The sequence below is a fragment of the Balaenoptera borealis genome (genome assembly GCF_965194805.1).
Source record: "Balaenoptera borealis genome assembly, chromosome: 2".
NCBI lineage: Eukaryota > Metazoa > Chordata > Mammalia > Artiodactyla > Balaenopteridae > Balaenoptera > Balaenoptera borealis.
The window spans coordinates 172,756,062-172,776,703 of NC_138867.1; the positions used below are offsets into that span (position 1 = coordinate 172,756,062).

The following is a 20,642-nucleotide window of genomic DNA, read 5'->3' on the forward strand; positions in this document are numbered from 1 at the left end:
TTCTTTGAAAATTATCCTGTAACATGCCCTGTTGTTCTTAGGTGCCTCAGCCTGGCATTCTTTTTTTTTTTTTTTTTTTTCCTTTGGCTGCATTGGAGCTTCATTGCTGTGCATGGGCTTTCTCTAGTTGTGGTGAGCAGGGGCTACTCTTCGTTGCGGTGCATGGGCTTCTTATTGCGGTGGCTTCTGTTGTTACGAAGTACGGGCTCTAGGCACGTGGTCTTCAGTAGTTGTGGCTCACGGGCTCTAGAGCTCAGGCTCAGTAGTTGTGGCACACGGGCTTAGTTGCTCTGTGGCATGTGGGATCTTCCCGGGTCGGGATCGAACCCTTGTCCCCTGCATTGGCAGGCAGATTCCCACTGTGCCACCAGGGAAGTTCCTCAGCCTGCCATTCTAACTCCGGATTTTGCTGCTATCTGGGCCTTTTTACACTGGTTCCCATTCCCTGAAACACCATGATTTCCCCCCAGTGAACATATTCTTTCAGACTCCCCAGACAAGGTCCCTGCCCCATCCTCTGGCCTTGCCTGGCTCCAGTTACCATTCTCTGGCTTAACCCATAACACCCAATGTGAGGCAACAAAAAGGGGTAGCTAGGGATGTTTGCTGAATTAATAAATACATATTCTGCCTAATGAACTCCTAGTCACCCTTCAAAACCCCAGTCCCAATGACCCTCCTCCCTATGCAGAACGTTCACTCCTCCTCTGGGTTCTCTAGTGCTGGTGCCTCCCCCTCTAGCCCATCCCTGCCCCCATGGGACTAGGGATGTCTGTCTGGCTCTGCATCCCCTGGACAGGGGGCTTCTCAGGGGTTCCAGCATTGTGCAGATCCAGGAAAAGGGGATTTGCTGACTTAACAAATGAATCACAACATCCAGAAGTGTTTATTGAACTAGTTTCAGTGTAGCACCGTTCTCAGTGGGGCAAGATTCTTGATCTCAGGGCAGAATTTTGAGTCTCGGCTTCGTGGAATGTGTAGAAATTATCTGGATGATAAGTAGTGGCTGCTGACTCAGGGATCAAAAAATGAGCGCAGGTGGGATCTTGTTCTTCCTGCATCAGTTCCCTCCCAGGGCACCGGCCATCACTTGAAGCAGACTTCCTTGTGGGAACTGGCTATGAGTTGGCAGACATCCGGCTTCTCGCCCTGGAGGAGATGGCCAGGAGTTGGGGTCCTGAAAGGAGACCCTGCCCCCACCAGCTGAATCCCTCTGTTCCCTGTCTAGCTTACCTGGTATAACTGGCAGACGAGGCGTAAGAGCTGGTCCTTCTCTTTCATGGGTTTCTGCACAAGCAAGACAGGAGGTCTTAAGTCCCACCTGCCCCAACCAACCCGTGCTTGGCCCAGAAGGGGCTGCAAATGGCCCCAAGTCTGGCCCCTGCCTCCTGCCTCCCAGCCCAGTGGTCACATCCATCAACCCGGTCCCTGCCTGGGGGATGACCTGAGGGCTGCAAGAGTTCTTACCCCATTGACGACGACCCAGGGCACATACTCGTGGGGTGGCTGCAGAGCGTCCGTGAGCTGGGCATTGATGTGCAAGAGCTGCATGCCACGGTCCCCTGTGGCACACTCCATGATGGAGTCAGGGGACACCTTTGGAGCATAGATCTGCAGGCACTGAGGGCAGAGGGGGAGCTGGCCAGCTGGGGTGCTGTCTCAGCTTCCTCCCTGTTATCTCCCCAACGGTCCTCCCACTAGCACCACCCCACACCCCAAGCCAAGCTTTTGTTTCCTCACTAGCAACAGGAGACAGTTGGGTTCACAGGGATGCAGCAATGCCCATAAACAATGGGTGCTTAATACATGCCTGAGTGGAGGCCCCCAAGGTAGGGGCTCAGGCTGCTCCTGTCTCCCATAAGACCAGACCCGCAGCCCGACCCCTATAGTGTTTTATTTTCCTGAGAGCATCCGTACTTGCTCTTCCCTCTGCCAGGAGCACTTTTCCTTCCCCTTCCCCTGAGTCTCCTGGGTGTTCCCTCATCCTTTGCACTCCATACAATGACTCTGCAGGGCCTGGAGGTGTCTCAGGGTGGCTCAGGACTCTTGGGTGGCCCAGATGTTTGATGAATGAATAAACAATCAGGGCAGATGGGTCACTCCTTTGGGAGTTCTTTTTCATAACCCGCCAGGGAGTTAAGTGGGCCTGTCCTGTCATCTCCTTACCCCAGAGAAGGATCACCACCTGTGTCCCTTCACATTCCTGTTCGTCCGAGCCCAGCTCGGAGGCATCTTGTCCAGGAAGCCCTCCCTGATCTACCCACGTCCCCAGAAGATCTTCGTTCTCTCGATTCAGAGATCGAGGCTTCGAGAGGGGAGGCTGTTTTCCTGGGGCTGCACGGAGAGTGGTAGTCGTGGCCAGCACTTGAACCTGGGTCTGTCTGGATGCAGGAAGGCCAGGGCCCTCCAACCCAGGCTGAGTGAGGGGCATTGCTCACCGGCTTCAGATTTTTCTCCATGTCATCCATTTCTTCTAGGCAGACAATGGTCAGGAAGGCCGCGCTCCTCTCCAGCTGGTCCAACAGGCAGGCCTGGGGTGGGGGTGGGGGCAGGCAAGGATGTGAGGGTGGCCCAGAGCACCCCAAGACCACTCCGGGAATAACCACGAGTGTCCACTAATAAAGTGGAGAATGAAGGCACACAGGCAAGGGACGGAGCTGGCTGCAGTCTATCCCTTCTGAGTCTTGATTTCATTTTCCTTATCGTGGGCAGTCTCCCCAGCCTCGTGCCCCCAACTCGGGAACTCTGGGGGCTGCTCACCTCCACCTTGTTAAGCTTGCACTCCTGCTCGCCGTGCTGGCACGTGAACTCCCACCTGCCGCTGATGTTCTGTTCCTGAGAAGCAGTGGGGTGAGTGCTGGCTGCCTCCCGGCCCAGACCCCCTTCCCCTGGCCACAGGCCTCAGTTTCCCCCACACCCACGCACCTGAGCGTTTCCGTAGGGCACCAGCGTGACATTGAGGATTTCCCAGACCATCAGCCACGTCGGGAAGAGCTCTCGGATCAGGAAGTACCGGCAGCCGGGGCACAGTGACTCATAGTAGAGGCTCACGTTGATGGGCGGAGGGTCAGACTTCCGGAGGGGCGCCTGCAGGCACAGCTCACCGGCCTGCATGGAAGGAAGGGATGTGATTCAAATGCAGCTCTGCTTGGTTCTCTTGCAGGAAGGGAGCTGCAAACAGTAGGTGCTCCATCTCACACTTCTTCCGGACCTTGCCAGGTGGAATCCTGACTCTGAGGCTTAACGGCATTCCTAAATATTCCTAAATATCAGTCTGTCTGCAGAATGGATGTGACAAAGATTTGCAAACAGTAGGCAGTTAATGAATGCACAAGTCTTGCTTTCTTCCTCCAGGTGAGGTGAAACTCCTCACCCAGGGGCACGCCATGCAGTAAGAATTCAAGGCATGCACGTTTCTGGTCTCTGCCGTCAATCCTGCCTTCTCAGTCCTGCCTTCTCGTGAGGCATACCACTAAGGCAGGCTCATTCGTTTCCACTTCATCCCTAGAGCCTTCGCCCTGAACTGAGCAAGGCCCTACATACCCGCTGACTCATTTATTCTTCCTCTCCACGGGCCCACTGAACCCCTCCCAAGGCTACTGCAGAGGCGGCGCCTAATAGGTGTTGACTTCCGACTACAGCTGAGGGGCGGCGGACTGTCGCATCTGTGAGCGAGTCGTTCAGCCTCCAGGGCATCTGCTTCCTCTGCACCAGGAGCACGCGAGCTCTTCCCCGACCGAAATGCACCCAATAAGGAGCCCCTAATGAATGCGGTGGCCACGCGCAGGCCGCTTAGCTAGTCTGGGCTTCCCCTGGCCTAAAAGAGGAGACTCTGATTCCTGCTCCAGATGTACACAGTAGGTGCTCAATGCACCCTGGGGGGGCGGGGGGAGTTGCGGGAGGATGGGGTGGGGGGACAGCTGAGCGACTCAGACTCCAGTTAGGGAAGCAAAAGGTAAAGGGAAGTATGGCCAAAGTGTAAGGATTGAAGCGGGGGTGGGGTGGGGGGGCGGCCGGCACCGACCCGGGCAGCGTCCCCTCCACACCCCGGTCGTCCCCGTCGAAGTCTGGGGAGCGGGAGGAGCCGCGGGCACCTCGCCTGGGCGCTGGTCCCCGCCAGCCCGCCCGCCGCGTCGCCTTCTCTACCTCGCAGGGGGCCGCCCCCTCGGGGAGTATTTCCAGCGGGGACGCCCGCGCCGCAGCGGCGACCTCCAGCAGCAGCAGGAGAGGCAGGAACAGCAGGAGAGGCGACGAGGCCATCACAGTGGGGGCGAACGTGCGACGGCGGGAGCAGCGTCCCGGGGAAGAAGCCGCCTTTAACCAGGCGGTGGCCCAGCCCCCAGGCCGGGCCCGCCTCCAGGTGCACACGCCTCTCGGGGGCCGGGGCATGATGTCTCTAGGGATCTCTACTTTTCTCTCTCTCTCTCTCTGGGTCTTTCTTTCCACCCCGACCCCACCCGCATTCCACAGCCCGCCAGGTGCTGGGCTCCCAATCTCCTGAACAACGTGCTGCCCTTCGATCTTCCCCGACACTTCCCCGTAATCAGCCCCGTCCAGTCCTGTGAGGCTGGGGCTTGAGCACCTTGAGCGGAGGATAGGTGGGGGCTTAGAGACAGAGACACGGAGAGACCAAGAGATAGGAGGGTCTCTATGGGTCCACGGATCCCTCTGGGGGCCGCCAGGGTGCTCCAGGCCCCTGGTCCTAGCCCGGGGACCCCGCCTCCCCACACCATGCTCCGATGAGAGGTGATCCCTGGCCTGGGAGCGGGCAGGAGCTGAGCAGCCCGGGCCCTTTCCCCTAGCCTGGCCCGGACCCCCCTAATTCTCAACCTCCACCCCCTCCCCCTCTCAGGCTCCAGAGCCCAGACGCTCCAGATCCACCAGCGTGGTCCCGTGGGGCTGACTCAGGCTTGGCCACAGCTGGGCCAGAAAGCAGAAGCCAGCGCAGGGAGGGGATCCCTTCTCTTGGCTCCCTCACCCCTGGCTGGGGGGTGGGGAGAGAAAAAAGCTGGTGTTCCTTCTTTCCACCGTCCAAAGGCTTGAGGAGGGGGGCATCCCTGCCCTCAGCCAGCGCCCTTGTCAGAAGAGAGGCCCGGGTTGGAGCAGTCATTATTACCTGAAGCCTGTACTCTGTACGTGGAGCGGGGGCGGGGGATTGGCCCCGTAGGACCCAAACCCACAGGAATCAGCCAAACCCACGTTTGCTCTGGGACGGTGTGGGCATCTCAAGTGATGAAGCCTCAACTCATTCTGTAAAACGGGAGAAGTGAGGTTTGGGGAATAAAGCTACCATGGGGGGCTCAGAGCAGAGGGAGAGTTGCCCCAGGCTGGGTGTGGAGGTGACACAGGTGAGCCTGGGGAGGTGTTGACGGGACAGCAGTGAGGGCAGGGAGAATAGCCCAGATAAGGGCTTGGCGGCTGGTAGTGTTGGGGGAAGTAACCGAGACGTTCAGACTTCAAGGCCTTGACACGACACAGACTCAGATCCCCCCCAGAGAAAATGCTCACCCGTGGGCCGGAAGACGGCCCAGTCCTCGGCTCCACAGCCCGTGTCCCGCTTCAGTTCTGGGGAAACCGTGGCCCGCGTGGCCACATTCACAGCAGCAGGTTTGGGAGCTGGGGTTCCCCTGAAGTCTCCACTGCTGGATGAACCCCCACCCCATTCCTCTGAACCCTGAACAAAACCCACTTCCTTTGTGAAACCTGCAAGACTAAGCAACACAGCTTTGGGGAACTAGTGTGTGCTCGGTCCTGTACTGGGCAGGACAGAAGAAATAGCAATAAATATAATTGCTACTATTTTTCCGGTGGTTATTAAACACTAGCCCTATTGGAGGAATTCATAAATGTAACCTCACCCATTTGATTGTGGAACCCTCAGAGGTGTCCACTGGGGGCAGGGATAGAAACTACTGACCCTACTTGGTAAGAGGAAACAGGATCAGAGAGGGGAGGCGACGTCTCTGAGAAAACACAGTTGACTGAGTGTGGGGACCGGCTAGAGGCTCTGTGGGCCGTTCTCTTGTGCCCCCAGGCTCCACCCGGCTGGACTCATGGGACTGAGAAGGTGAGCTTTACCCTGCGTCCACCCATGCAGTGGGTGAAGACCACAGTGGGGGCAGAGTCCGGGCTGGAGTTATTTATGGGGCGCCTCCTGACTGACCACTCAGCGGGGACAGTGCTTGGGAAGGACCAGAGCTCTGAGGCCAAGGGAAGCAAGTCCTGTCCCTCTGAGAGCCCAGTGGAGAGATGGGTCAGAGGCAGCCTGGTTCCTTCATCCACCTGGGGCTGCCTCAGGCGTGTTTGGATCCTGACAGGTGCTGTGCGGGGAGAAGAAAGGTCAGAAGGTTCCCAGCCCTGGGGGTGTGAGAGGGGAGGGTAGAGTGGCAGGGACCTTGGGGAGGGGGAAGATGGTGAACATGAATCTACGTTAAAGACAGCATGAGGACCCAGCTCAGTGTCCCCTGGGACATGGCAGCTGGCGTCAGGGACAGGTGTGGAGAGGGGGTCAGTGGAAGGTCAGCAGGGAGGGGCTGGCACTGAAGACTCCTCTGGGTGTCACGGGAGGGGTTGTGACTATTGAGCCTGCCTGGCAATGAAGCTGCACATCAGAGGGGAGGTGACTTTCTGGAGGGTAGGGCTGGTGGCTGATTGCTGGAACTCCAACTCCAACTTGGGGGCCAGGGAGGAGCTGGGCCAGGGTCTGCCTGGGGTCCCCCCAGCAGGCCAGGGTGTGGGGCAGAGCTTGGGGTCTGAGCCTCTCTGCTGTGTGACGTTGGTGGGTCTCTCAACTTCTCTGGACGTGAGCATCTAAACTGGGGTTGGGGGACTTCCCTGGTGGCGCAGTGGTTAAGAATCCGCCTGCCGATGCAGGGGACACAGGTTTGAGCCCTGGTCCAGTAAGATCCCACATGCCGCGGAGCAACAAAGCCCGTGCGCCACAACTACTGAGCCTGTGCTCTGGAGCCCGCGAGTCACAACTACTGAAGCCCACACACCACAACGAAGAGCAGGCCCCGCTCGCCGCAACTAGAGAAAGCCCGCACGCAGCAACGAAGACCCAACGCAGGCAAAAAATAAATAAAATAAAATAAAAAATAAGTAAATAAAAAAAATAAACTGGGGTTGGGGGTGGAGGTGGGGAGGAGGCAGGGGTTGTCAGCCCTCGTTTGGCAGCCCGGAGCTAAAGAAGCCTGTCACCAAAGACAGAAGCATCCATCAAGTTCAATGTTTTATATCCACATCAGTATCAACGTACCATACAAAACCCGCCTGCCAGCCTGGCCAGGCAGGCAGGAGGTGGGGTGGGATGGGGGTCCGTGGGCGGCGTAGAAAACCAGGGCTCTCGTCCCAAAAGAGGAGAGAAAAGAGGGCTTTACGTACAGTCGAGGAAAAATAAAATCAGAGCCCGACATGATTGAGAAGAAGCCTTGAGTCTGCATCGCGTAGAGGTGCTGTGGGCAGCGCTGCGTGTCAGCTGCCCAAGAGGTGCTGGTGGCCTCAGTTCCTGGGAGGCCTGGGGTCAGCTCATGAGTTTATTTTTACTTATTTTCTTTTTTGGGGTTACTTCTTGGCAGCAGCCCCGTCATGGTGTTAACCGGGTTTCACTTCAGGATTTGAAGGGGAAGTTGGGGTCTGTGGGGCAGGTCCCGCCTGGCCCCAAATGTCATGGATGAGGTTCCTGGAAGTGGCCAAGCGAAGTTCCTTCCTGCCCTGATCCCAGGTCTATGGCTTAAAAATCGGGGTACCCAGGTCAGGGCCGCACAGCCCGGAGGCCTCTGTAAACATGGCAGGTGCAGCCAAGGTGGGGCTTTGGGGACCCCGGGGGCCTGTCAGGGGCAGGGCACAGGGGTGTGGGTGGCCAGAGCTGCAGGGAGGGCAGTACTGGTGGGGGAAGGGGGATGGAGTGGGGGAGGCGGGACCCCCACCACAGATACATAGAGGGACAGAGACCAAGAGGGAAAGAGAGGACAGACAGATGGAGCTAGAAAGAGACGAAGTGTGACAGCGGGAGACGGATAGAGACTCAAGAGAAAGAGACATGGAGAGACAGGCAGACACGGAGGAGAACCTGAGAGAGACAGAATTGCAGAGAGATGAAGAGAAAAACAGATAGACCTGGAGAAATTCACAAAGACGAGAGAGATGGAGAAAACCCAAGAAAGAAGAGACAGGTTCAAAAAGATGGAGACCGCGGATGTAGCTGCCACCCCAGCCGGGCCAGTTCTCCTGCTCAGAGCTCAGCGGGTGGCAGGTGGGGGCCCGGGGCCCGGGGCGCGCACAGGATGGGCAAGCGTGACGGTGAGCGCGTCGTTGTGCTGCACCAGCGAGGCGTGCTGGTAGTGCAGCACCAGCTCCTTCAGTGACCCGTACAAGTTGTAGGGTTCTGCGAAGCCAAAGCCCGTGGCGGTGCGGTAGATGACGCAGTGCTTGGTGTCACCGTCCACCCTGTGGGTGCAGGCGAAGGGGTGGGTTAGATGGGCCCCCACCGGGCTCTCCCAGCCCCGTCCCCCAACTCCTGTCGGGTGACCCTGCCTGGCACCCACATCTCCCCATTTCCTGGATGCTGGATGCCGACCCGGTCCAGACCCCGCAATCTCCTGCTTTGATACTGTTCCAGCTTCCTCCCCTGTCCCCAAGAATCTAGGGCTTCTTCCGGACTGTCTTCCCGAGGCCTAACATACAGTTGGCACTCAATGAGAGCTCTCGGAAGGAATGGGCGGATCCCTCCTCCCCACCTTCAGTCCACTCTCCGTTCCCTCGCCAGGCACTCACACCACAGAACAGGCATAGCAGCCCCGCTGGCTGCTTTCACGGATGAGGAAGGTGCCATCCCGCTTGCCACTCAGCATTTCCTCAGCTTGGGTGCGGTTGATCTTGCCTACATACCACGTGCGTTCCTCATGGTGGGGGAGATCATCTTCATCCTCCATCAGTGAGTAGTGGCTGCGGGGGAGGCAAGGAGGAGCCCTGGTCACTTACTCGTCAGCCTCCAAGGTCCCCCTGCCACCTGGACAACTCTCCCTCCGTGGTGAACTCCTACTCATTCTGCAAAGCCCACCAAAAACGGCCCCTCCCCTGGGACAACCCCTCCCCCCCCCAACCAAGTGGTCACTCACTCCTCAGTCTCGTTCTTGATCCCCAACCATTCATTGATTTTCTTCTGCCGGGCACCTTTCTGAGTGAGCCACCTGGGGGGAAGAGGAAAGGTGGGCTCCTGCTGCTCCGCTGGTAGGGGAACAGCAGCTGCAACACAGGCAGGGTGAGCCACCATGGGCCAGGCCAGCCTGCCTGGAGGCAAGGGCTGACAAGTGCAGGTTCTGGGTGTGATACCCCTGGTTGCCACAAGGGGTCAGCCTTGGCCTGGCCAAGGACCACTTGAACCCAGATGGACTCCCCAAGCTCTGCCAGGGAACCCCCCTATTTATTATGTTTCTGTTAACACTTTTTGAGACCCTGGATTGTGCCATCATGGCAAGGTCTTATCACTATCAGAGGCTCAGTCCCGGGGACTGCACAGTGGTGCGCCTTTGCACAGGGCAGCTTTACAAAGGACTCTGAAAGGACCAAGTGAGCTAACGTGTGCAGGGTGCTTGGCACACAACAGGTGCACATGAGCGTCAAAGACCCAGGCGGAAGAAGGAAGCCGCTGATGAAGTCCTCAGTGGGTCAGTGGGCAGAGGAGGGATCCTGGGCTCAGGCTGGGCACCGTGTGCTGAGCTGCACAGTTGGCATTCATGGAGTGGACCCTGTCGGAGGCTCCCAGTGGCCCGGCCTCGTGAGAGCAGTGTTCCCATTCCACAATTGAGGCTGAGGCCACCGCACAGGGAGCCCTTCTGAGGGGGATGGGAGGGGCCTGATCGAGAGGGAAGGGGCTGGTGGACAGACGAGGGGGCTAGGAGACTAGGTGGGGCTAGCTGGTGGAGAAAGCAAGAGTGAGATGCATGCAGAGGTCACCTCGCCAGGTGCCCCTGCACTAACGGGGGGATCCACGGGTGAGCACAGAGCCAGGCACTCACACGAGGTACTGGTCTCTGATCTTGCGCAGCTGCATGAGGTCTGGCTTGAGGCTGTTCATGCGCTTGTCAATCTCTCGGTTGTCGGAGGCCTGTGCCCGCAGCTCCTGTTCCAGCTTTGTGCGGCTCTCGTGGATCTCAGCAATGCGAGACTTAAGTCGCTCTGAGTTCAGCAGGATCCTGTAGGAGGAGTGGCTCAGAGGCCTCAGATGGCTTCCAGTATCTAAGCCTTTGGACATGCTGTTTCCCTGATTGCTCTTTCTGGCAAACTCCTATTCATCCTTCAAAACCATTTCAACCGACCCTCTCTTCCCCTGAAACCCAGGCTGCCCCTTCTGTTTCCTTTCTTTCCCCACTTGCGCTGTGTCAGATGAAGGTGCGGTAGGGTAGGGCAGAGGAACCAGACTCACCTCTGCATCTCTTTCTCATTGCCCTCACGCCGGAAGCGCTCCAGATATTCCTTGCTGCACTTCTCCTGTGTCTGGCCCTGCTCTTCAAAGATCTTGATAGTCTCATTGAAGGCCTCGATGGCTGTGCGCTTCATCTGCAGTTCCTGGAGGAGGGAGTAAATCTGAGCACCTCCTGGGACTCCCCGCAAGTCCCTCAGGAGGGATAAAGGCAGATCCCAACCTGATATGGAGACTTTGCTCAAGCTGTTCCCTCCACCGCGTGCATCGTTCCTCTAGCCTCTCCTTCACCAAACGAACTCTTATTCAGCCTTCAAATCCCACACTCCCCAAACCCCCTCTTCCTTTAGATCCTCCTTTAGGCACCTTAAAAAATACCTGGGTCTGTGAGCACGGCTGAGAATTAATGATAAATCTAGTTGCTACAATTCATGGGGCTCCTTCTCAGAGTAGATGCTGCACCAAGCACCTTCCATGCATCATCTCATAAAACCTCCCAACAGCCTCTTACAAAGTCAGAACTATTAATGGGGAAACTGAGGCTCAGGGGGCCTAAGCCATTTCCACGGTCATGATGTTCCTAATTGATCCCAGACAGGTATCTTGTCCACTTAGAACCTCAGGTGACCCATCACTAGAAAGGGGACAAGACAGAAATTGCTCAGCGACTACAGGGGAGACAGAGAAATTCCCTGCTTGAGATGGATGTTCAATCTGAATAAGTTGCATCTCAACTTACAAGAGAAATTTATTAACACAGTCTTTGAGTAATAAAACCTCCCCCCACTTCCCTGTTTTTAAAAGACACTGCTCTTTTCCATGACCTCTTGACCCTTTGTCTTAGGCAACTCTTCGTCAGGCGGTTATCATCATTTTGAATAACATCCAGGTTGAAGGGGATGGAGAAGTAATTAAGACTCACGGTTCCAGTTTCCAGATGGGGAGACTGAGGCCCAGAGGCTCAACCAAGACATCTCCCACAGCTCAGCCGCTCCTGGGAGGCTGGTTGGTGCCTCTTCATCTGTTTTGTTTTTTTTAGAAACACATACATTGATTTCTATGTTTTTAGGGTGGTCCCTGGTTGTAAGAGCCTGCTGTGACCTAGAAGTGGACGTCTGTCCCTGTGGCCTTGGCACTGCCCTTCCGTGCCTGGGTCTCCCGGGGTGCGCTGGCCCGCGGTACCTGGGAGGTGCGTGTGTACTCCTCGTAGAGCTGGTCATACTCGCGGCTCTTGTCCTGGTACTGCTGGTGGTAGACCTTGAGCTGGGCGCCCACTGCTTCCACACTATCCTCCTTGACGATCTGGTCCTGGGGATAGCCGGTGCTGTCAGGGAAGCTACCTGGGAAACAGGCCCAGGCCCGGCCAGGCACCACCCACCCCCGCCCCCAGCTCCCACCCCAGCCCTGCACCTGCTGGTACTTGGACACCGGGTAGAGGAGTCGCGTGTCCAGCTTGGCGTTGTACTGAGCCAGCGACTCGTGGCGGTAGTGGGTGATGAGGTCCACAACAGAGCAGAAGGTGAGTGGCTCCGAAAAGCCATAGTGCCCGTCTCGGTGGAAGACCTTGATCAGCTTGTTGTTTCCACCTTTCCTAGGGGCGGGTGAGAGGGGATGTCAGCGACCAGCAGCATCTGCAGACCCAGCAACGTCCCACTGGCTGTGCGACCCCCAGTCCTCTGACCTGGGTGTTCTCCCTCCCAACGCTCACCCCTGGTCTCCCTGAAGGGACAGGCCCCCACCTGAGGGTCAGCGTGTACTCCCCCTGGATCTTGCTAGATGCATCTCGGACCAGAAAGGTGCCATCAGGTGTGTCCCGCAGTTTCTCGTTTACCTCCTCCCTGTGGAGACAGCCAGGACTGGGGCTGCCCACTGGGAGACCCGACCCCTCAGGCTTTGCCCACCATGTGGCTCCACCCCACAACCCTACCTGGAGATGTCACCCCAGTACCACTCAGCATCCTGCAGGGAGGGCGGGTTGCCCCCATTGACCAGGCCTGTGGGGGCTGGCTTTGCCTTGGGGGGTTTTGGTGGCAGTGCTGGGGGACAGGAAAACAAATGCACACTGAGCACCAACTGTATACTGTGGCCAGCTCCCATTGCAACCAAGCCTGCGGATACTGGCAGGGCTCCGAGTCAGCATTCTTGGTCCCCAACGATAGGAGCTAATACAAGGGGGTGGAGGTCACCTGGGGGCGCAATCTCCTGTTCCTCCAGATGTTCCTGAAGCAACTTCTCCACCAGTAGCGCAGGGAAGTCGGGGGTAGCCTCAGTCCTACAGGGAAGGGACGTGTGGTGAGCGCTGGGTAGGGCCTGGTGTGCACAGGGCCCTGCATGTGCTTGCGCGTCTGGCGGGGGGTCTATGTGAAAGCATGTGAGGGGAAGAAGAGTAGGTGACGCAGGCTGGTGTGGGAGACCCACTACTGTTTATGCATATGCAGTTAGCGCCCAATAAGTATTCATACAACAAACAACAGGAGTCAGCATGTGAAGGAAGGTACAGACACCACTCAAGTGCCTGCCCTCCGGTCTAGGCCCCATCACCTTGTCCCAAGCCCTGCTAGAGTCTTCCTGGACCTCAAGTCCCACCCCTTGTTATCTTTCCTAGCTCGCCCATCATGACAGCTCTGGCCTCTTCCCCGCTGGGCCCCGTCCATACTCCTTTCTCATCGTCTAGACCCCCGCCCTGGCTACGTCTCCAGCCCTTCCTCCATCTAAAGACCCACCCCTTTTTGCTCCGGCTCAGCCCCGCCTCCCCAGGCCTCTCACCCGTCGGGCGCGCCCCCTGGCGGCGGCGGAGGCGACGGCGCCCGCAGAAGCAGCGGCCCAAAGGCGGCGCTCAGGGCACGCACAGCTGGGCCCAGGGCTGGGGCGCGCCGGGCCACCCGGCCCAGGTGCTGGAGCAGGAAGCGCAGTGTGAGCGCGCTGTGCAGCGGCAGCGTCGGGGGCTCCAGCGCCGGCCCCACGGGCCCCGCGACCTCTGCGGACAGACGGCCAGGGGAGGGTGAGCCAGGGCCGGCACCCGCCCGCCCCAGCGCCCTCCCCAGTCCGGGCTTCCCGCCAGACTCACCCCGCAGGGCTCGGTGTGCCTCAGCCGCGGCCTCGGGTGTCACAAGGGGTGCGGGCAGCGCCAGCAGGAAGCCCTTCACGCCATCAGTCAGGGCTGCAGCGTCCCACTGCTCCATATCGCTCAGCGACCAGTCTGCGGGTGCAAAGGGGATACATCGATCCAAGGCGGGCGCAGGGAGGGGACATCATCCGTCCGGGGCAGGTTCCTCTCCCACTCTTGCCCACTGAAGCTTTCCCTCACCTGTGCGCGCGGCAGGTGCCTCAGGCCTGTAGCTGTCTAGCCCTGTGGGGAAGGGGATGGGGTAGGTTAGCGCCACCCCACGTGGCAAGGCCAGCCCTCAAACGCTGCCTCGACCCCCGTGTGGGGTCTGGGGTGGCTGCTAACCTCCCAGAGGTAAGAACAGGGCGAGGGGAGGGAAATGGTGGCAGAGGGCATGGCACATGCAATGATGGGGTCTACATTCCCCCCGGGAGTTACTCCTTTCCCAACTCAACATGGAGGCCCAGAACATCCAGACTCAGCCTCTTCCCATACAGAGTGAACCCAGCAGCCCTGTGAAGGAGATGAGTTGCCCATCACCAGAGGTAAGCAAGCAGAATCCAGGGGTTGCAGCCAGGCCGAGGCTCACCTGTCCGCTCAATGGCCTCCACAAGTTTCACCAGGATAGGGGGAGCCACATCAGGTGGGGAGAACTGCTCGGGTAGGTCAGGGAGTGTGAGGCCTGGCAGGAGGGGACAGAATGTTGGCAGGGTCCCTAGAAGGACCCCGGTCCCTCTCTTTGCCTGCTGCATCTCAGCCCAAGTGCCTGGCATCTGGACCACCACTCTAGGGGGGGAAAGAAGGCCCAGCTGGTGGGGCTGGGAGGGCTGAATTAGCGGGAAACGATTTTCTAGATTAAAATATCAATTCACCCAACTACACAGGCCAGCTATAGTTGGCTGACTAGTGTCCTCCCAAATGGTATGTCCACTTCCTAATCTCTGGTACCTGTGACTGTGACCTTACTTGGAAATAGGGTCTTTGCGGATATAATTAAAGATTTCAAGATGAGATCCCTAAATCCAATGACTGGTGTCTTTATAAGAGAAGGCCATACGAAGGGAGAGGCAGAGATTGGGGTGATGTGGCCACAAGCCAAGGTACACCTGGAGCCCCCAGAAGCTGGAAGAAGCAAGGAAAGATCCTCCCTTAAAGCCTCTGGACAGAGCACAGCCCTGCCCACACCTTGATTTTGGACTTCTGGTCTCCGGAACCATGAGAGAATAAACTCCTGTTGTTTGAGGCCACCGGTTTGTGGTAGTTCATTACAGCAGCCACAGGACGCCCATACAGCAGGTTTAGGGCTCTGCCATTGCTTGCTGTGCAACCTCAGGCACAGGACCCACCCTCTCTGTGCCTCAGATTCCTCAACTGAGAAACTGGTCGATGGCATCATCTCTCCTTTCTCAGTGGGAACAACAAAGTGGTTGAAGAGAGTAAAAGGAAAATACCCCAGCTGGATCAGAACACCTCATTCCAAGGACCTTTCTCCATTTTCTAAGTCATTTTGCTTAAAAAAAAAAAAAAATTCCCCCCTTTTAAAAATGCTGACCTCCTTCCGTGTCCCAACCCCGCCCCCCCCAGCCCCATGTTTCTGCCCCACCCAGCCTTTTGTGCTCAGGCGCACTCTGCCTGCACAGCCACCATTTGATGCAGCTTTGGCCCTTGGCGGGGACGCCCTGGCACACAGCAGGAGCAAGCCGGGGCCTGCGGGGCCTCCCTGAGTGATGGGCCAGGTGGTGCCTTGAGCTGAAGAAAGGCCCAGCTGTGTCAAAAATGCAAAAAAAAAAAAAAAAAAGTGAGCGAACAAGGGGAGGTGGGTGACATCCCAGCTGGTAGGGGGACTCTGAAATTCAACTTTGAAATTTGCCTGTGACCAGTTTGCAAAGCATGGAGGGAGGTCCCATCAGGATAGGCATTATCCCCATTTTACGGATGAGGAACTGAGGCTCAGGGAGGGAGCAACCTCCCCGTGGGTGCACAGCCAGACGGGGGCGCAGGTGACATCAGGGTTTGGCACGCAGCTCCCTGCGTGGAGCTGAATGGAGGGAAGGCAGCTGCAGCCTGCTGCCTGGTGGTCCCAGGATCCCGGAGGGTCAGGGCTTGAACAAAAGGACTAGTACCCCCCATTTCCAGATGAGGAAACTGAGGCCTGGAGAGGGCTGGTCCTAGCTGATGTCATATAGTCCTGGAAGATTTGGAGGGTGGGGCGGGGTGGCCGCCTGGAGCGGGGATGTGTGTGGTGTCTGGACCCAGGCCAGGCGCAGGAGGGAGGCGGCTGTTACCAGGGGGAGAGGCAGATTCTGGCTGGGAGCCCGGATGGGGCCTCCTCCTGCTCCTCTAGGCCGAGGCGGGACGCAGGCACTGGCCCTGGAGACGCCAGATGCTGCAAAGCCCAAGCCAGCAACCATGCTGCCTCAGCACCCCGCCATTCCACCCCACGCTGTGGGACCCTGGCCTGACCCTCTTTGGGCATCAGTGTCCCTCGGGCACAAAACCAGGCAGGCCGTCGGGTGGGGCCACGGTGCCTCCCAGGGGCTTTGGCCTTCACTGGGTGACTGCCCCTGAGCGAGTGGTTCAACCCCCTTGCACCTTGGTCTCCACATCTGTACACAGGGCCTCACTGGGCGGCTGTGAGGGTCGGAGCAGACCATGCCGGGCGCTCAGCACTCATTAGCCTCCTCCCCACAAGCTGAGCCTCGGTTTCCCTGGTTGGAAGCCACACGCCCTGCCCAGCATACAGCCCAGCACGCAGCAATTGCAGCGTACGTTCAGTGCCCTGATTCTCCACTCCCAGGATACTCTTTGGAAGTAGGGATGGCCGAGGGTCTCTTTGGGGAGGGATGTAGGGTCCTCACACGTCACTGTGCTGCGTGGCCTCGACTGAGTAGCCCACCTTCTTTGGGCTTTTTGGCTCTCTTCATTTTGGAAACGGGAAAATTAGGGTTACAACAAAGGGGGTTCCTCAAGGGATTCTGTCTGCAAACCACAAGATGAAGCTAAATTGAGCCCCTGAATCTTACTGGACACTCCCTATTGTCCTCAAAATCAATCACACGAAGTCCTTGAGGTGAGGACCCTGCCCCTTTCCTCACTCCGCTCCACCTGATGGCTTGTTCCCTGAACCCGTCATGACATTCCCACCTCAGGGCTTCTGTCCTCGCTGTACCTGCTGCCCGGAGCCCTTTACCCCCATCTCTCCTGAGAGGCTCCCTCCTCACAGCATCTGTCATCACCTAATCACGTTCTCATCACTTCTTGAACCAGAAGCCCCATGAGGGCAGGGCCAGGCCTTGTGTCCACCACTCGGTGCCCAGTGCCATGAACTGCATCCAGCCCTTGACGGCAGTGTAATGAACACTTGCCGACCAACCAAATGTCCTTATTCCTCCTCTCCTGGAAGAAGCACCATTGCCTCATGGGAGAGAAGAGGATACTGAGGGTCTGAGGGCACTCCCCCTTTTCCCCAGCCCTGCCAGGGGCCCTACCTGTTGCTCACCTGGCTCAGGGGGCCCATCTCGGGGCCTGGCAGGCAGTGGGCGTGGGCCACGTGGGCGAGGCCCAGGCCGGGCCAGGGTCACAGGCCCTAGGAACTCAACATAGGTGCCAGGGAAGTCGCCGCGCTGCCGTGTACGCTCATTGAGGCCAGGCATCCAGCCCACGCTCTGTGGGCAGCGCTCGCTGCCCTCGGCCACGCCCAGCGCCTGCAGGGCTGCCCTGCTCACCACCAGCACGTCGCCCGGCAGCAGCTCCAGGTCCTCCGGCCGCTCCCGGCGGAACGGGTACAACGCACGGTATTGGAAGCCCTCGGCGCCAGCCATGGCTGGGCAGGGTGGGGTATGGATGGTCAGGTGGCTGCTCGGGGCCCCAGTGGCCCCATCAGCCTGGGGTGGGGGCCAGGAGGGTCCGCTGGGTGGGCTTGGGGACTCAGACCTCTATTTCCACCAGGAAGTTACAGGTGACCACAGGGGATGCTCACGCCTTGCTTCCCACCATTGTTCCACGACCCTGACAAGGGTCACTCGTTGCTCGGTCCACCATTCGTCAACTGGTGGGAGGGGGGCGGCAGCAGCGTGATCTCAGGTCACTCAGCCGCTGCGTCCCCCCTCAATCCGTAGGGCTGGGCTGGGCCGCTCACTCCCTCACGTGGGGGGCCATCGGCTCCCGAGGCTGGCGGCTCTTCCAGCTGCGCCAGGCGAGGGGGCCGAGGGCACAGGCTGTCACCATGCTCGGCTCGGGACACCGACCTAGGGGGAGAGGGGCAGGGCAGCATCAGCCAGTTTGGACTCCTGCCACCCCCAACTCAGAGATGGGCCCAAACACCAGGTTAGAATCCCCTGACTCATTGGGTAATGGGGGGGCCAGTCCCTGTCCCCTCAGTTTCCCCAGCTGTAAAATGGGTACAATAATAGACCTCCTTTGGGGTTGTTGGGGGCAGAGCTCCAAAGAATCTGCCCCGGGCATATTGCATGCTCAGTAAACAAGCTCTTCATCATCCCTGTTAGAGATGGGAAATCTGAGGCTCAGAGCAGGGAGGACTTTGTTGGACAACTCAATGGGCCAGGATGCCAGGACTCAAAAACTCAGATCCGTCCAACTTCACAAGGCCCAGGATAGATGAGAGGAGGCAGCAGCCACATGACAGATAGTTATACCCAGAGTGGGTAGGGTGTAATGGGCGATGCTCAGGGTGCTGTGGGAGCCCCAAGGAGAGACTGAGCCAGCTGAGCACAGAAGGAGGCGTCAGGGGCAAAAGGCGGTAGGAAAGGAGGTACAAGCAGAGGCCCCAGCACAGGCAAAGGTCTAGAGGTGAGTCCAAACAAATGGATCTCTGATCTCTGCGGGGGAGGAGGGAATGGGGGGGGGCGGTGTCCAGACATTGCTCAGTTTGGTGCCCACAGTAGGTACTCAAAACAGAAGGGGGGTGGTGGGAGGCCAAGAGGACCTTAGCTCCAGGGTAGACATGGAGCCAGTAAAGGGTGGAGGGAAGGAGGGCACTGCAACTGCCAAGAGGGAGGCTGCTGGATGCAGGGGCAATGATCACCCCTTAGGAGCCCCCAGTCTCAGGGAGACACAGCCCAGCACAGACACATTCTCAATCTCAGCCCTGCAGGTTCAGTCCTCCAGAGAGGTTGGGGGGTGGTAGGCGGTGCTTTTCCTAGGGGCAGGTCCTCACAGAGGAGAGGAGGGGGCACTGGCCAGAGGAAATAGTACAGGCAAAGACTTGACAGCAAGAAATGCTTGCCAAGAGTTCAGGGTGGCTTTAAGAAAGCCGCAGACCACGCAGGGCCCTCGAGTGCCAGGCAGAGGGTCAGACTGTATCCCTCGACCACGGGAGCAGCAAGACGTGTCCGAGCTGGGGGCACAAGCTCCACATTCCAGGACGCCCCAACTTACCCGCTCCCTGGCCCCTGTACCCCCACTCTACAGGTGGGGAAACTGAGGCCCAGCGAGGGGGACGTCCAGGAAACCGCCTAAATCCGCTTGCCTGCCCGCCTCCGCGCCCAGCTGAGCACACGTTTGCACACGCCCCGGTGTGCGCGCCTGGGAACCAGCGCTCCCCGAATCCAAGAGGCGGGTGGAGAGGCCAGGCCTGGCTGGGGTCTTGGCGGCTGGACTCAGGGCCTGCGCGCTCACGCGTGTGCAGACGCGCACTCGGGCCTGCGTGGACCCCGCAGCCCGGCCCAGGGGCCGGAAGTGGAGTCGACCCTCTACCGTCTTGCACCCCACTATGCCCCACACAATGCCTGGGCGCCCCTCATTACTGCTCAATGCTCCACTTCCAGCAGGGCCTCCCTCAATTCAGGGCCGCAGCTCCAACCCCTTATCTCTGCCTAGGGTCCCCCGTTCCACCCCCATCGTCCGGGGAAGGCTGCAACGCAGCCAGGTCGAGCCAGGGGCCTCCCGCTCCCTGCGGCCCCCAGTTCCCGCGGGGCCCGATGCAGCCCTGCTCGCATTCTGGCTTCCACCGTGGCCCCACACTCTGCCTGGGCGCCCCGCATCTGACCGAACCCCCAGACCGGCCTGCCACGCGGACCAACCCGGACTTACCTGGTCGCGGCCGCCACCGCTGCTGCCGCGGCCGCCGTCACGCAGAGCCGAGCCAGACCCGTGGCTCTACCGCGGCCGCCGTCGCCGCAGCCGCGGGATCCCCACCTCCGCCGCCGCCGCCGAGGTTCCGAATGGTCGGGCCCGCCCCCGGCGGAAACGGCCGAGCGTATTCGGGCCGGGAGGGTGCAACGAGGCCGAGGCGGAGCTTGGGAACGCTCGAATGCTTCCGGAAAGAGCCGAACGTACTCCCGCGGGACTGGAGGGTAACGGGGGTGGGGGTGGGGGCGCCCCGAGATAGCCGATCATTTCCGGAAACAGCCGAACATAATCGGGTCAGATGAATAATTCCGAGGCTGAGCTCGGCTAGGCTCGGCTGGACTCAGAGATGCCCGAGCGATTCCGGAAATGACCGAGCGCGCTCCCCCTGGACCGGCAGAACAGAGGCTGGGCCCCGAGACTTCGGAAAGTTTCTGGAAAAAACCAAGGGTGCTCGGTCCCAAATGAGGCCCTGCGAACTTAGATCTAGAGGCGACCACCAGCTTCCGGAAACTGCCGAAGCATGGACGGCTCCAGAGGGCGAGTGAGGTGGCCCAGAACTCAGGAAATGGATGCGGCAGAGTTGGGGGGAGGGGCTCAGACAGAAAGCTGCGCTTTTCAGGAAACAAGCTGAGAGCCGAGAAGGAGCCGGGGTTGAAAGCCGGGGTTTCCGTGGTAGCCCAGAGCGTCCGGAAACAGCTGAACTAACTCTCTCGGGTAGGGAGAACTAGTCCAAAGCCTGTCCAGATGCGGACTTTTCCGGAGATAGCCGAAGACACTCGGAAACGGGGCGTGGCCAAAGGTTTCCGACCTACGGAGCGCTTCGGAAGTAACCGAACGCGCTCGGGCTGGGTTGGGTTCCAGTGGTGGCGAGGGGAACTTTAGGGCACAGCCGGTTAAAAAAGGGCACAAAGATGGTTTATTTATTTATTAACACAGCTTCAGAGCCCCAGACGGGTGTCTGGATGAAGCTTCTAAGGACAGAGCCCACGATGGGTACTCAATTCAGAGAGGACAGCAGGAGGC

General features: G+C 58.9%; 2 protein-coding genes across 3 annotated transcripts; both read right to left on the bottom strand.

Moving 5' to 3' along the window:
• Positions 1 to 867: 867 nt before the first annotated feature.
• On the bottom strand, positions 868 to 4,853 carry IFI30 (IFI30 lysosomal thiol reductase). The gene is made up of 7 exons (XM_082381380.1): positions 4,147 to 4,853; positions 2,926 to 3,108; positions 2,761 to 2,835; positions 2,439 to 2,531; positions 1,468 to 1,620; positions 1,234 to 1,287; positions 868 to 1,149 (listed from the first exon to the last, which is right to left on the bottom strand). Exons 1-7 carry the CDS (start codon positions 4,387 to 4,389, stop codon positions 1,087 to 1,089), a joined length of 864 nt encoding a protein of 287 aa, XP_082237506.1. The 5' UTR covers positions 4,390 to 4,853; the 3' UTR covers positions 868 to 1,086.
• A 2,365-nt stretch (positions 4,854 to 7,218) lies between these two features.
• On the bottom strand, positions 7,219 to 19,728 carry PIK3R2 (phosphoinositide-3-kinase regulatory subunit 2). Of its 2 annotated transcripts, XM_082381347.1 has the most exons (16): positions 19,581 to 19,728; positions 17,029 to 17,776; positions 14,119 to 14,211; positions 13,731 to 13,772; positions 13,491 to 13,622; positions 13,190 to 13,400; positions 12,610 to 12,695; positions 12,351 to 12,459; positions 12,163 to 12,261; positions 11,834 to 12,014; positions 11,606 to 11,731; positions 10,427 to 10,569; positions 10,020 to 10,196; positions 9,120 to 9,191; positions 8,776 to 8,946; positions 7,219 to 8,448 (listed from the first exon to the last, which is right to left on the bottom strand). In XM_082381347.1, exons 2-16 carry the CDS (start codon positions 17,348 to 17,350, stop codon positions 8,241 to 8,243), a joined length of 2,172 nt encoding a protein of 723 aa, XP_082237473.1. In that variant the 5' UTR covers positions 17,351 to 17,776; positions 19,581 to 19,728; the 3' UTR covers positions 7,219 to 8,240. The 2 variants fall into 2 exon arrangements, with proteins under 2 accessions (XP_082237473.1, XP_082237474.1); XM_082381348.1 differs by lacking the exon at positions 14,119 to 14,211.
• Positions 19,729 to 20,642: the final 914 nt, after the last annotated feature.